General features: G+C 36.8%; 1 protein-coding gene across 3 annotated transcripts in view; it reads right to left on the bottom strand.

The window, feature by feature from the left end:
* Positions 1–16,511, bottom strand: part of DNAJB6 (DnaJ heat shock protein family (Hsp40) member B6) — a 92,175-nt gene that overhangs the window by 34,163 nt on the left and 41,501 nt on the right. For 2 of the 3 annotated variants that reach the window (XM_075550173.1, XM_075550172.1), the window contains exons 6-7: positions 2,328–2,462; positions 179–320 (exon numbers count right to left, since the gene is read on the bottom strand). In XM_075550173.1, coding sequence (XP_075406288.1) covers positions 179–320; positions 2,328–2,462 — 277 coding nt within the window. The remainder of the gene's footprint in view (positions 1–178; positions 321–2,327; positions 2,463–16,511) is intronic. The other variant, XM_075550174.1, reaches the window with a different exon arrangement.

Raw genomic sequence — 16,511 nt, forward strand, 5'->3', positions numbered from 1 at the left:
TAAAATATTAAGCAAATGGGAAATGGAAAAGCTCTGAATATTTAATTCAGATATTAAATAAGACTCATAATGCCAGATTTACCATAAATCCTATATTCACACTTTGGAAAATGTACAGCAAATACGGGATTAATGAATGCTTATTTTAAAATATTTTAGATATAAAATACTGTTGTACCTCTTTGTTATGATTTTTCTGCCATTAATTATTTTAGTAGAAGTTGATATAGATTTGAAGTTGCCCAAGCCACTACCACCAAATGATGTAGAAGAGAATGAAGTAAGGCCACCATGACCCAATGAACCAAATGTAGAAAATCCTACAGGGAAACAGATAATAAAGGATTAGAGACCAACATATCAAATATTCATTTAATTTTTTAAAAAAATCAATGAAGTTCAAATTTTAGTACAGCTAAGAAACGTGTGTAGCCAATGAGCAACAAAATCCATACACAAATGGATCAAATTAGGCCAACAGTCATTGTATAAGCTAAATTGCCCCACATCCAAAGGAAAAGATAACATGTTTTCCTTTGAATCAATACCGATGTGCTCTGGGAGAAATCGAAGAGAACAGAACCAGCTACTGCTTGACTCATATTCTTTTATGTTCTCTTTCTCCTTGAATAGTGCTTTCCTGGATCTTGCTGGCATTTTCACCATGCAAAAGATTTGCCCTATTTATAGGTAATCTATTTGGCACCATGTGTTACAGAAGGGGCAAGGTGACAATATGTATGTATGGCTAGAGAAACAGTGACTTCACTTCCACACTATTACTTCATTGTCACTGTGACACAGTGACAAACTATAATAAGCTATCATGTAAAACCTCTTCTCACTAAAGCTAGCTTATCTCTGATAATCTAAGACTAATGGGCTTGTGAAGAGTTTAATATTTGTCTAACTCCCCTAAACAGCTCCATAGAAAACAAATATCCCATACGCTACAAACATGACTCAATTAATTACCTGGGCTCAAACACTGTCCAGAACTAGTAATATTCAAAAGAAACCTTTTGTGAGGCACACATTTCAATTTTTCTAATGGTCCCATTAAAAAATAAGTAGTTAGTTATCTAAGGTTTTAAAGTTTAACCTAGTGTTGCACAAAATATAATTTCAAAATATATGACAAAATATGAGGTATTACCTATACATACTCTATAATTCAAAATCTGGCATACCATTTGTAACACTAATTAAAAAAGGAATCAAACCCATTGCCACTGAGTCATTTCTAAGTCATGGCGGCCACTTATGTTATGAAGCAAAATCATTGGGTAGTTTTCTAGGCTGTGATCTTTATAAAAAGCATATCAGAAGACCCTTGTACCTCCGTACAATTGGATGGGTTCAAGTCACCAACTTTTAGGTAGCATAATTTATACGTATTACACATCCCAAGTTGAACTGGCCAAATTTCAAGTGTTCAGTAGCCACACAATAGAGCTAGTGGCTGATGTACTGAACAGTACAGATCTACTGTAAGCCTGGTGGGCTCCCTCCCTATCTTATGAAGATTCACTGATAAAAAGAACCACTTCTCCCTCACACACTTTACTCAGTCATTGTTTCTTAAATACAATACTATTTTCTAGGTTCTTTTATCAGTTAAATCCAGTTACTCTCACCCTGAGGTTAGCGTATTACATGGTATCCAATAATAGAATTTGTTGGAGGAATGTATATTGTTATTAAGGGGCATTTCTTAAGGGGTAACCCAAAAGGGTCAATTATTTACCTAAATATTAAATATCTGTGCAATATTAAAAGGGGAATAAAACCTGAACTGTATTATAGCGAGCATAGATGACATACCCCCTAGGGCCACTAGGACAATCTGGGGAGACTGCAAACGCAGATACCTACACTTTAAACTGGATAATGGCCTATAGTGCGTAAGTTTCTTTAATGGCCGTGGGAGCACTGGGTACTTTTTTTTTTTTTTCTGAAAAGATGTGGTGGACCAAGTAAGTCTAGGGACCTGTGGTGTAAACTAAACACTGCCAATTTTCACAACAACCCACTGCCATCAAGTCAATCTGATTCATTACAAGACAATGAATCTTTTATTAATTTTAATGAATCATTTTCTTGGAGGTACTTACAGCTCTGGTAACAATCCATACCATCAATTGTATCAAGCACATTTGTACATTATGTTGCCAACATTTTCTAAGCATTTGCTTTCTACTTGAACCCTTGCTATCAGCTCCAAAAGGAATAAACGTACTTTAAATCTTCTCCTTCTCTAACTAAACGGACAGTTTAAAATAACTAAACTTTGTTCAGATATAGGAGGCTATTAGAAATTTTCTTACCTGCATCAAAAGGAGAAAATCCACCTGCAAAAGATGGAAATCCACTGAAGGAAGAGAAAAAGGATCCTCCTGCACCTCGGGTTCGGCTTCCGCGAGGGCCTCTGTGAATCCCAAAAAAGTCCTCAAATGGGTCTTCTGAAAGCAAGCATAAATGTACATTGTAAAATCTTTTTATAGTTATTTTTCATGGGAGAGCTGAAAACAGAAAAATGGTTACTAGTCCATTAGGAAGAAAACCTATCCGACAAGTTAAAAGATTATATAAATCCCATCTTCCCAAATAGTTTTACTTACTGGTTTAATTACAATATAGAGTGTATTACAGAATACATAACAAGTCTGTGATGACAGCACATATATAATACAGAAGTTCGTATCATTAGTAACACAGCCCAAGCTCATGGGAGAGAGGTTTTCACATCTAACCTCATGGCAGTCAGTCACTGTTGCTACTGCTGCTGTGGAAAGTTAGTGCCCTCTTCCCTAACTCCTACTTTATGGAACCTGTGTTGCCTTCTCCAAAAATAGCTAGAAAATCGTAAAGACACAAAGATACATTTATCTGAACTACTGAACTGTAAATTAATTATATATAATTAAAAGTTAGTTTGCTCAACAGGCATATATAAAAAGACACAGAGAATGGTAGGGCAAATACGGCAATTATGAACAATTGGTGAATCATGGTAATAGATTTTGGAATTTTCATGTATTTGAAGTCTCAAATACTTTTCGATCGTTTTAGTAGGTCAAATCTGAAAAAAATGCTAATTATAACATTAACATTAGTATTGTGTATGTTATTTTAATAGAAAATTACTGACACCAAAATAAGCATCGTATTTCTACTGGAGATGTCAAACTGTTCCTGAAAATAAAAATAGAATTAGTGCTGGTAATTTCCTTATTCCTGGTTATCAATTAGCAAATACTTTCAGAAAATAACTACAGGCACCACTCTTTACTTAGGATCTTTATGTCACTAGGGAGACAGAAAGTTTATGTGATAAAGAAATGAGAAATTTTGATGAATGAATAAAATATAAATACTTGAAGAAAAAAGGAACTCATCAAAGAAAAAATACAGAATTAGTATGGCAGAGAGCATACGGATATCTGGAGCAAAGAGCCGATAACATTAAAACAATTAAGAAAATCAGAGTAAATACAAGAAATTAATGTGTAATAAACATAGAAACCCCAAGCAGAAATAACTGAATTCTATAAATAAAAGTATACTTCCAGCAGGGATTGGAGAGTTTATTAAGAACAGCAAAGTAGAAGATTCCTTTCTAGAGCAGGCTAGGATGTAGTGAATGATCTAGAAATGGTGTACAAAAGTTGTTATCCAAAGTCAAAAGGAAATGAACAAGAATGAGGCCTTCTAAAGAGACAGGTATTTTAAATAAAATCTGTTATTTCGCTATATCCAATGATACGCCAGGGGAAAAAAAGGCCTAAAGAGGCCATTAAGAAACCTTGGTTACCGGGAGCTTGTTAAAAGACCTAGAAAACAGAACAGATCAGGAAAATGCGTCTATCACTGTCACCTGAAAACAATGCAGATGCCTACACCGGCCATACCAAGCTCAGAGCATGAATTTTGGGTGTTTTTTTTTTGAAAAGTCAAAGGTAACGCTTCAGAGGACTTATTGTTAGCAAGAAGTTAACCCAGTTTTATAACTGTCACTCTTCCAATTCCACATTCCAAAATAAAACTGCCACCAGGTCCTTTGCAACCTCTGACCAGGGGTCTTATTGACTTATTAGATCAATATTTAAAAGAATGGGGGAAAATTAATTATAACTTTGAGACTTCTTGCAGAGGCTACCAAAATGTCGAATTCAAATAAAATCCAAAACATTTCGTATTTTTAAATGAATGGTCCAGAAACAATGCTACGCATCAATTCTGACAGTGGCTTAAGAGTTTTCCATATTTAAGATCTACAAAATGGCAGAAATTAAATTACTACCAGGTTAAGAAACACATTCATTAAGGACAGTTTTAACTTATTGTATAACAATTATATAATAATCTTGCCCTTTTATCCTAAGTTACCATTAAAAAGAATGGGCTAATAACATTTCTGTGCCAAGTCTTTCACATACACTTCTCCTAAGAGTCAGACTGCAGATTCTAAAGATTCACATCGAACGTTTATGGTCTATAACTAAGCTTGGTGCCTTTGGGGTTACGAGCTGGTCTGTTACTCACAAGGCCAGCAGTTCAAAACCACCAGTGTCCAATGGGAAAAGATGGGTTTTTTAAATCCTGTAAGCAGTTACAGTCTTGGAAACTCAAAGAGGCAATTCTACCCTGTCCTATAGGATCTAACTATGAGTTAGATGGCAATGAGATTAAGTTATACTGTCTTTTAGTTCTCTAACAACTAAGCCCATAAAAGGATCTTAAACCAGTGTCACATGTGAAACCATTACTAAACAAATTATTTTCTTAGGTAACTAGTATGCTCTAAGTTTAAGACAGAGGCTTCCATACTTAAATAACTTCTTTATTTACTGCTTCAAAAGATGCTTTTAAAAAATAAGTTATTAAAAGAAGACCAGTGATTTTCAGTCACATACATTTTTCTCGTACTAATACAATCCTCAGTTCTATTTTTTCTCCACGGGAATTTTTATGACTTTCAAATTTTCCAGGCACTTAACTAAATTCTAACTCACATAATTTCAAATACTTAAATCAGAAAAAGTTGTCTTGGAAAAAAAACCTGATAACCATAACAAAACTGAACAACATTTGTGATGTAATTAAAAGCTGTCTCCGGCAGCTTTACATAAAACTTTCTATCACATGCTGTTACCTAATTTTTGTCCTTTGTGAAAGCAAGTCCATAATACATATCGAGATCTTTGAGAATCTTCAACCATAAAAATAAAAACTATTTTTAAAAAGAATATAAACTTCAATTCTATGACCCAGCAATTCTACTTTGTTGGGAATTTCAGGCAGACTAACCATGGAAACGGCTTACTTCGTGCGCTAAGACTTCATACATTATTTGCTGTGAAAACTGGAAGTAAACCTCATTCTCCAACACATGGGTAGTTAGTAAATGTAGAACACATTAAATAATTGGTGTCCTCTTTTTAAAAATCACGATTATAATTTTCTTTTAAAAATGTCAGCTGTGGGTTTTCAATGCTATTAAAACAAAGGGTGGATTCTTTCCCCATCATTTATCTGCATTTTCCAAAAATTTAGAGTATGTATACGCATTATTCTTGCATTTAAAAAGGACAGCTTAAGAGTTTTTTAATTTTTGAAATAAGTATAATGCTTCAGTCAAAAAGTATTGCAACTTGGGTTCCAATTCATACTCGCCAAGATTGATTCCAATCCTCATCTGCTGAAACATGTCTCTGTGATCAGGCGATAAGAGCCAACACATTGTCAATAGCATATTTTCTTAAAACCGCATGGAGAGTGCTTTCAACAAGGCTTTTTTGTTATTGCGCCATAGGGGTTAGGGACTTATTTTGAGCTCAGGGCTAAAAATTTTTAAATAAAACTCACATATGGATACCTTCCCAAATCGGTTTTGCAACAAGTTTATGGGAATGCTGCTCCACACGAAGTGTTTTAAGAACAGTTAAGAAAAAGAATGAATTCAACACACAGAGGACAGCTGAGATGTTTATTTTGTTAATGGTCCCAAAGGGGCAATAATCTTGATTTTCTCAAACGACACAAGATCATCCTCAGGGCTTGCTATAAATAAGTTTCAAGAAAATAAAGACTGCATTTACTGGGAGGAAAGGCCAGAAAAATTGCCTATCACAACAATTCCCCTGGCTCATTCCACACGGTAGCAGGACTTCACCAGGAAACCTTACCACATCCACCCATCAGTACTGTTTTATGGTCAGGCTTCCTTTGGTTCCCAAAACCCAAAAAATATTTAAAAGGAACACAATTTGAGTCCTTTGAGAATGCCACAACTGCCTTTAAAAAGGATGAGAGTGATGGAAACACTTCAAAAGTATATAGCGTTAGAAGGGGGCTATTTTGAAAAATAGTAGCACCACGATGATGCTTTCATTTAATAAAGGTTTCTATAACTTTATAGCAATATTTTTTACTTACCCACATAAGATCGTTTCTGACATAACCAAATATGCTATGTAAATACAAGAAAAATTATTCTTGATCATTGAAATTAGCTTTATACCTTTAAAGATATATCAACAGATATATTTCTAATAACATGATTCAAATATTAGAAGCATCCTATAAATAACAAGCACTTCCTGCCACACTCTCAAAAATCCTGGATCCAATCCCTTAAGGGATCCATATTAGCAAGAGACTAAACTAGTTGACTAGAGGGCCAAGAAAGTCAAACTATGGCAAGAAAATGCCCAAAGCGAAATAGTGTCTTTGAAACAACACAAAACACAATATTTACATATAAAAAGTGCTAAGGAAAAATCAGTTATGAAAATTGGTTATACTCATTTTCTCTTAAGATTTACAACATGAGGATAACATGATAGAATAACCAGTGAAAAGTAATCCCAATGTTTTTTAGCCTTATAAAAAATGGAAGCAAAGAAGCAAAAATATCTTTTTAAAATACCTTATACCATCATCCTACAGTTAAGTATCTGAGTAACAAGAAAACCTTAATACTACTTTAATGATTTCAGTCACTAACTATACTTCAGTTTCATGCTTACCTAAACTAAACAGCAACTTTTACAGAAAAGGGGAAATATTTAAAAGTCAAGGCTAAGTATCGCCAGTAGCAGGCAGAAAATGATTTACTATCTCAAAATCAGGAATTAAGATTAAGCGAATCACAGTAATATTTTTAAATTAAGTGACATTTCTTACAGTGTCATAGAGAATATAATTGGAATCTGGGACAAGCAAACGTAAATAAATAGAAAGCACATCCATAGAGCCACAATGAAGTATAAGCTCTAAGACTAACATGAACTACAACAACGGAATGTTCTTTTAGAACTGACGTAGTTAATAGGCATCATCCTATGAGGTGACGTAGAAAGCTGGGGAAATCCTTGGTGAGCTAGATTAGCCTAGTAGCCACAGACTAAAACGTGAGCAAGTTTCATTCTGTTATACATCGGCTACAAGAAATCAACTCACAGGCAACTAACAAACCATCTAAGCATGACACGATATTTCTTTTGTCCCTCGATAGTATCTTCTGCTTAATCATTCCGTAACATACTCTGTACTTCAACTCTCCTGGGATCATAACTAGACATACATGAGTCACATAAATCGTACTTTTGGCTAAAATTTCTCCAAAACCTAAGAAAATGTACTCTTCCTGGAGGATGAGGTATACGTCACTCTACGTACACGTAGTATATGTAAACACATAATACATAACTCTCAAGTACTTATTTTTCTCTCAATCTCAGTAGATGCCAAAAGGTTGTAGTAAAACTGTTCCTATTTCCTTGCAATAGGCATCATGTTTCCACAAGACAAATAACCAAGACCTATAGAATACCCACTAAAATTCTTATCACTATTTTCAATGCATATTAACCAAACATTATCAAAGGTTTTCACTCTGTAGACAAAGCATGATGATTGATATATGATACAGATAGATGATTGGGATATATCAAGTCAACTTTACAATTGATAATATGCATAATTTGGTATAGTATATATAATAGGTTGATTTTAAAAACTATATGCAAAAGCTTAAAACACAGTTTCATGTTTGCTGTGAAGATGGCCAACAACACAGGTATTGTAGCCAAGAAAATAATTACGAAACCAATTCCTCTCTCTATTTTGGAGAGGTCCGAGAACACGTACATCTTGCAATGGTGAATAAGTAGTTGGGGGGGGGTGGAAGGCTAAAACTCCCTAGCATCTCAAAATTAATTGCCAGGATAATTATAATTGGGAGAAAAAATAGTTTCCATGATATTCCAACAGTAAAGAGTACTCAAATATGGGTAGAACAAGAGTAAAATAGCAGAAAAGTATTGCCACTAGAGTTTTTCATTCAGACATGCATGGGGGCATGTTTAAACATGCCTCTGAATTAAGATTATGGCTGCAGTTAATTTCTCCTAGTACACTTATCTTAGTTTTATTAGGGTATCCCTAAAAGGGGGAGAGGGGTGGCATAGATCCAAAACAGTATTTCTGAGGGGATCTGCTGGGCCAATTAGTCAAGGCAAATGAGTCAACTCAGGCAGACATTCGGCAACAGAACGGGGCAGTCTTGACTCAAAAGACACAGGACTGATCACAAGGGCTAATTAGGAAGGTGTAAGAAAAGCGACACTGCACTGGTAAGAAAAGACAGCAAACCTGCAACAAGGAATGAGATTTCATCACAATGCACTCACTCATGCTAGCTGGGAGCACAGGCTGTGCTACAGCGATTTCACTGGCAAATTTTACCCTTTACATTCTATAGTCCCGATCTTGCTCTTGTCAGGCTTTTTTATGCCCCAAACTCAAAGAGCATTTTAAAAAGAATACGATTTGAGTTCTTCAAGGATGTCAAACCTGTTTTGACATGGTGTAAGTTGAAGAGTACAGAATTCTTCATGAATAGTTAAAAGATAAAACACTACCTTCAGAAGTGTGTAGACAGGGATGACGGATGTATTGAGAAACAACATCTCATATTGATATTTGTTTCAAATAAAGGTTTCTATAAATTTGTAGCAATATTTTTTGACTTACCCTGGTACTATAATTTAGTAGTCTCCAGAAATTCTCACCCGAATCCTGTGTATCCATAGTTGAGGGATGTCAACAGCCTTGTTATAAGGCAGAGAGCTTTGAAAAGTCAATTATGGCAGATGTAGTTAGATCAAAATATCATATTTTATCAGATTTCCCTTTTGACTCATTTTAAAGTTGCTTCAGTGGGTTTTCTTTGTTGTTTTTAAAGTGCAGGGTAAGTAAACAATGTGTGGATTAGGCCTCAGGGAATCCCCTCTGATCATAGACCAGGGTTCTGAATAGCCTTGCTATGATTTAGAGTGTATTGCAAAGTGCACTACTAAAGATGCAGTTTAAAGTTAAAATTCAACACCTAATCATTTTGATCTCCCTCATGACCTATTTTAAGTTTGTTCTAAACTTAAATATTTTCTGCTTTTTCTATTGAGATTTTTTGTTGTTGTTGGGACGGTTTTTAAATTTTAATGTTTTCCTGTATGTGGAATACAGAATAGGTAAATCTATAGAGATAGCGCCTGGATTAATGGTTTCTCGGGGGCACAGTGTGGGAGGTTACGAGAAATGGAGAGTACAAAAAGAAAAAATTTTTCTAAAACCGATTGTGGTTATGACTGTACAACTCTTTTTAATATTATCGAACTGTTGAATTGTATGGTATGTGAATTATATGCCAATGAAACTGTTAATGGGAAGGAAGGAAGGAAGGAAGGAAGGAAGGAAGGAAGGAAGGAAGGAAGAGAGAGAGAGAGAGAGAGAGAGAGAGAGAGAGAGAGAGAGAGAGAAAGAAAGAAAGAAAGAAAGAAAGAAAGAAAGAAAGAAAGAAAGAAAGAAAGAAAGAAAGAAAGAAAGGCTAGCTAGCTAGCTCGCTTATCGGAGAAGTCAAGTAACTAACTCACTTTCCACATGAGAGAAAGGACAAGTATAGAAACGGTGAAAGCAATACTTATTTCTCCCTCATTCACTCACTACCTACTTCCTCTGTGGTAAAATTCTTTAAGACCCCAAAATGAAAAAAAAAATTAACTGGAAAACTAATACACTATGTTTTTATGTGACTTGTAAAGTCTATCCTTGCCTTCTTATACATTAAGAGAAAAACCTGTCCTTAAATAATCAAGAAACAATTGTTACCAGAGTAAACCTGGTAGCACTGTGTTAATTACTAGTGTCAGCTTCAGGATGATAACTCCTTAGGTGGGATTACCATACATTCAGGTTTTTTACACTACTGTATTTTATTCTTTCTCTAACTAGTAACCTTTTTAGTGCATTTAACTATCTTGGTTTCCCCCTTTCAAAATTTGCTGCTTCTCAACTAAAATTTATGTGATTCCAATTTCCCATGACACAGGGAAGGGTAGACTTGCTCTGCAAGGCTTCTGGGGCTGTATATCTTTTCAGAAGCATATGTTTAAAAAAAACGAAAAAAGCAGCAGCAGCAGATGTTCTCCTGTGTAGCAGCCCAGGTGTAACCCAGTGCACCACCAGGGCAGGGTACCTTGCTTTTAACTAGGAACTCTTAAAGACTAATCTGTTTTAAGGATATGCGTACAACCTGCGCTCACTGACAAGTGAAAGACAACTTATTGGATGTTTGTTTTCATGATCCTTGGGCTTCCCCCCAATTCTTCCTGGTTTTTCAATTATCTCCATGATGGGATTATCTAGCCACACAGCACTGTATCAATGAATGTACTATAGAGTTAAGCAATTTTTTTTTATTATTCTAGATACACTTTATGTAAGATTAGACTTCTTATAAACAGACCCAGGTAGTTTCTTTTAAAATTTATTAAACAAGTAGTGCCTCCGGTTCCGCCGTGCTGTAATCTTCCTCACTAAGCAGTTCTTCATATTCTTCACTCAGCTCTTCCACATCTCCGTAACTTGCTTCATCCTCACTGGATACAAGTTCCAATTCCTCACTAAGAACTTCACCCTGTCCCCAGCTATTGACTTCACTTGGTTCTTCTTCACTAAAGATATCAAGTTCCTCACTGGAAATCACATCCAAAACCTCACTGTTATCTTCACTTGGAATGTCTTCTATTGTCTCCTCAAAACCGGGCTGATCTAATTCTTCACTAGGCTCCAACTCCTCACTTGTCAGTTCCTCGAACCCTGGGAGAGTATGCCAAAATTTAAGTCATGACTAAGGAAGATTTAAGCTATCACCCTCTAATTTACTTCCCTCCAAAAACATACTTTTCTTGGCCCTATATACTAATATTTATTCACTAAAATGTAAAATTTTTTCATTCAACAAGATGTATGGCCTTTATATAGGAAAAATGTTCAAATAAAAGTTTGGGTTTCTCATAGTGAGAAAACAAATAAATAGAAATGTAAAATTATGCCCATGCAATTTTCCCAAAATAAAATGAATGTTTATGGCCCTAAGGAGATGAAAGGGTACTAATACTAGGTTTTAGGGCAATGCTGCCCTATAAATAAAGAAAAAGATAACCCTGATTCTAATTAGTGCAGTTCCTAATTAACATTCTTCCAAATTAACATTCTGAAAAGCACTCATACACCTATTCTGGGCCCAGAATTCCCAGTGCTTAGTTTAGAATAAGCCTCTACTACATCTTCTGGAAATTTCTAATATGGTGGATAAGCTCCACATCAGAAGGAACTTAAGATCCAAGACTACTTGTAAGCATGAAAAATGGCTTACAGACTGAGTAACACCTTTGACACCTAAATTTCCTTCTCTGTTAGTTTTCTTGGAGATATCCTCCCACTTAATTTGGAGACACTAAACAACGTCTAGGAATCTAGTCTGATAAATGCTAAGTAGAGTTCTAAAATATTTAACAAGTTTTGAATTTAGTAAACTCAAACACAGTGGGGAAATGACTGGAATTGAAGGAAAATATCAAGCCCAGAAAATAATCTCTAAAATATTAACGGATATTATAAATTAGTATAAATGTGATATGGTTGGTGAATTACTAAAAAGGCAGTTATCCCCCAGCTCTACAGTAACTGAAATCTCCTCTAAACATACCACCAGCAGGTTGTACAGTTACTTCATACATGTAGTAGCCATGAAGCAGCTTCGTTTCCTGTGTGTAAATCCTTAGTGCCTGAAAATGGAAGTCACCTAGAACACCTACAAGAATGGATTAAAGAATAATCACTGCCAAACTTATGAAACACAAAATATGGGGAAGGTATATTTTTATATTTTTAAATTTGAGTAACTCAGTACACCTGAGTGCCTTATGGTCTAAAATTATAATACTAAATAAACCTCTCTATGGGACTCTGCCTTTATAAAAGAACTCTGCAATCCTTTTAAGTGAAAGGTACAGCCAGTGGAGAGGCCTGAGGGGCCGGCCCCAATCACAGCTACATGGACACCTGCCCCACGTCCCCACCAGAAGAATTTATTTCAGAGGACAGCACTGAATCTGCAGCTCCCGGAGAGGGACATGTCTGATCAGAGCACACGGGAGCAAATGAAAGGGGAAGAAGAGAGAGTGGAGCACATCCTGGCCCACCAAGCCTTGAGGACAATATTCCCGCTCAGAGCACTCAATCCACAGAGAAGACCATATGAACGGCCCCACTCTGAGACACACCATCCCTCACTGACCCAGAGCCCTACAGGGGACAACCCTGGAGACACACTGGAAATTCCGCCCAATCTGATCCCACCACACCGAGGCAAAACACTAAGGGCGGGAATAGAACAGCAAGGGGAATAGAGCAACTAAGTCCCCAGAGAATACCAAAACTAGACTTTGGGGCCACAGCTTGGCACCCCATCAGACTCGACCAGAAAAACACTCCTAAAGGCCAACAAACAGTCCTTGACCTAACTAAAAGCTTTTCTTTCTAGTTATGTTTTGTTTTTTTGTCATTGGCTTATTGCTGCTGTTGTTGCTTTGTGTTATTTTGTTGCTTGGTTTTGCTCTGTCTTGTTATTGTGCATGTTATTATCTCCGCGGGTCTGTCTAAATAAGATAGGCTGGATAAACAATCTGGAGGAGAAAACAATGGGACCGACAGCAGTTCCAGGGGGACATGGGAGAAGGGGAGGTGGTGGATAAGGAAGTGGTGTTAAGAAACCCAGGGACAAGGGAACAAGTGATCCAAATCGGTGGTGAGGAGGGTGTAGGAGGCCTGATAGAGTGTGACCAATGGTAATATAACAGAGAGGAATTACTGAGAAACCAAAATGAAGGCTGAACATGATAGTGGGACAAGAGGAAAGTAAAAGTAAATAGAGGACAGAGCTAGGAGGTAAAGGGCATTTATAAAGGTCTAAATAAAGGCATGTACATATGTAAATATATTTTTAAATGATGATGGGGAAATAGATCTATGTGCATATATGTATAGATTTAGTATTAAGGTAATACATGGACATTGGGCCCCCACTCAATGCAGTTAACACTTTGTTCTATTTAACTGGAATTCCATGATGTTCACCTTCCCAACACAATCACTGAAGACAAAGCGGGTGCATAAGCAAATGTGGTGAAGAAAGCTGATGGTGCCAGGGGCTATAAAAAAATATAAAGCCTGGGTTTTTAAAAGCTTGAAGGTAAACATGTGGCCATCTAGCTCAGAAGCAATAAAGCCCACATGGAAGAAGCACAGCAGCCTGTGTGATCAAGAGGTGTCAAAGGGATCAGGAATCATCAGGGAAAAAAAAATCATACCATTGCGAATGAGGGGGAGTAGAGTGGAGATCCAAAGCACATCTGTAGGTAAATGCGTAGGTAAATGGACATCCCTTACGGAAGGGTCGTGGGGAGGGGGTGACCCAGTCAGGATGCAGTGTAGCAATGATGAAATATACAACTTTCCTCTGGTTCCTAAATGCTTCCTCCTACTATCATGATCTCAATTCTACCTACCTTACAAATCCAGCTAGACCAGAGGATGTACACTGGAACAGATAGGAATTGGAAACACAGGGAATCCAGGACAGATGATCCCTTCAGGATCAGTGGTGAGAGTGGCGATATCGGAAGGGTGGAAGGAGAGTAGAGTGGTAAGGGGAAACCTATTACAAGGGTTCTACAAATAACCTCCTCCTGGGGGATGGACAACAGAAAAGTAGGTGAAGGGAAACATCGTATAGTGTAAGATATGACAAAATAATAATTTATAAATTGTGACAATAATTTATAAATTATCAAGGGTTCATTAGGGAGAGGGGAGCGGGGAGGGAGGTGGATAAAATGAAGAGCTGATTCCAGGGGCTTAAATGGAGAGCAAAGGTTTTGAGACTGATGAAGGCAATGAATGTACAAATGTGCTTTACACAATTGATGCATGTATGTATGGATTGTGTTAAGAGTTGTATGAGCCCCTAATAAAATTATATTTTAGGTACATACACCTAAAGATTCTTTTTACATACACAAATTTCTCAAAAATAGATCCAAGGAGGAGTAAATTAAAAAAAAACCAATGTGGACCAAACCTTACTATTCATTTATATACAATTATAATCTCTGTAGGGAGTTGCAATCAGCAAAAGCACCTGGCTACTAATTTAAAGACTAGAGATTCAAGCCCACACTCCTAAGTGCCTAGAAAGAAACCTCTGATGACTTACTTCTGAAATTGTAGCCACTGAAAACCACGTGGAATACAGTTCTACTCTGACAACGACACTGGCATGAAGTCAAATAGACAGTAGTTGATTTATACTGTCTTTACAAAGAATTGTCCCAAGATCCCAAGACTATACATAGCCTTCATCTAGTCATCCTTCAGGCCTATGACTTACTCCCACGGCTCAATTTTTAACCTAACAAAAATCAATAGGGTTTTCAATAAGGCTATGGTCATACAAACACCTGCGACCAAAGGCACATTTGTCCAAGGATCAAGTCAGAAGTCTGGAAGGGCTAGAAAAATGGAAACACAGGGTGGAAAGTGAGGTTAGTGAAGTTACACTGTGGGGATTACAATCAAGGACATAAAATGGTTAACGTGTAGACTGAAAAACTGAAAATTTTTTAAAAGGCCAAAGAAAACATTTTGATGGGGATACTTGACATGTCAGCTATTTCCCCAGCCCCCTTGCCCACCTGGGGATGGCGACTTATGATTAGATCAGTCACTGAGGGTATCTATTTCATAAACCATATATATAAAAATGTTCAGGTACCTGGCCTGCCCCTCAGAAGTAACAAGAATCTTGAGGAGTCACACTCCTTCATCCCTCTCTTTGCTGTCCGAACTCCTCCCCCCAAAGTCTGTCTAAAACTGAAGCACAAGGTGGAAAGAGAAGGTAAAGCCCTCTTCCTCCTCTATGGGCCATAAAATCCAGCATTCAAAATTCTTTTAGCATGGACATTTCTGGGGCACCTTGGAAGTTGTCGATGGAGGGGCCCGGGATCTGGCTGAAATTTTATATTAAGACTAAGTGAGCTTGAGTATATGTTAGCCTCCAGTATGGGAGTTGATTTTATTATTTTTGTTTTCTGCACACTGTACACACTAATAATTTTAACCAATCCCCACACCCACCCTACCCCCCAAAATCCATGCTATGCAAACCTAAGATTTTCAATACCACTATCACCGTTCTCTCTCCAATCCTAGCTCCAGTAAAACTAGAGTATAAAAAAGTTTTAATTAAGGACAAAGGTCATTTTTAAGATAGGAAATAGCAATCAAAAAACTGGTTTTTAAGTGGAGAGCAAATGCTTTGAAAATGATTAGGGCAAAGAATGTACGGGTGTGCTTTATACAATTGATGTATGTATATGTATGGATTGTGATAAGAGTTGTATGAGCCCCTAATAAAATGTAAAACAACAACAACAAAAAAACACCTGGTTTTGATAGTTCACACCAGGGTATATTTCAGAAGTGCTATGGAGTGGAGGATTACCCTCTTGAAATGGTGAAATAAGTTTTTGGTACATGAAAACCAGGATTGCCGAACCTATAGAAAGTAAAACAAAGGAATCAGGAAGGAGGTGCAGGGGTGGTGGGGGCGATAGAAGGGAGGAAATATCCAGGTACCCAGAAAGAAATAGTTTTGGGAACTGATTATGGAAGCAATGGTACAATTCTGCCTAACGACACTGAACGATATAATGACATGACATTTGGATTAATGTCGAAGTAAAAAAAAATTGAAAGACCAAAACAAACAAACATAGATCCAGGAATGGTTTTTGGGCTCACTAAATCCCAGCTCCAACTTAAAAACAATTAGTTCTTCCATCATGGCCCATACTCGCCTCCAAGAAGGGAACATGGAGGAGACGGGTGCTATAGCAGAAAGTGCTGAAGACACTGGATGGTGCACAGTTATCAGATAAAATAGTGTCTGGGGGTGTTTAAAAGACTTGTCTCCAATCAGGCCATCGTGTAAGTGAAAATGTCAACGAAGTCCACATGGAAACAAGACATCATCAGCCACTGAAGGAGTGAAACATAAAATCTGAAGTTCAAAGTGGGGTTTAGTAACAGAGCCAAAAGTCTGA

The sequence above is a fragment of the Tenrec ecaudatus genome, chromosome 5 (assembly GCF_050624435.1).
Source record: "Tenrec ecaudatus isolate mTenEca1 chromosome 5, mTenEca1.hap1, whole genome shotgun sequence".
NCBI classification, from domain to species: domain Eukaryota; kingdom Metazoa; phylum Chordata; class Mammalia; order Afrosoricida; family Tenrecidae; genus Tenrec; species Tenrec ecaudatus.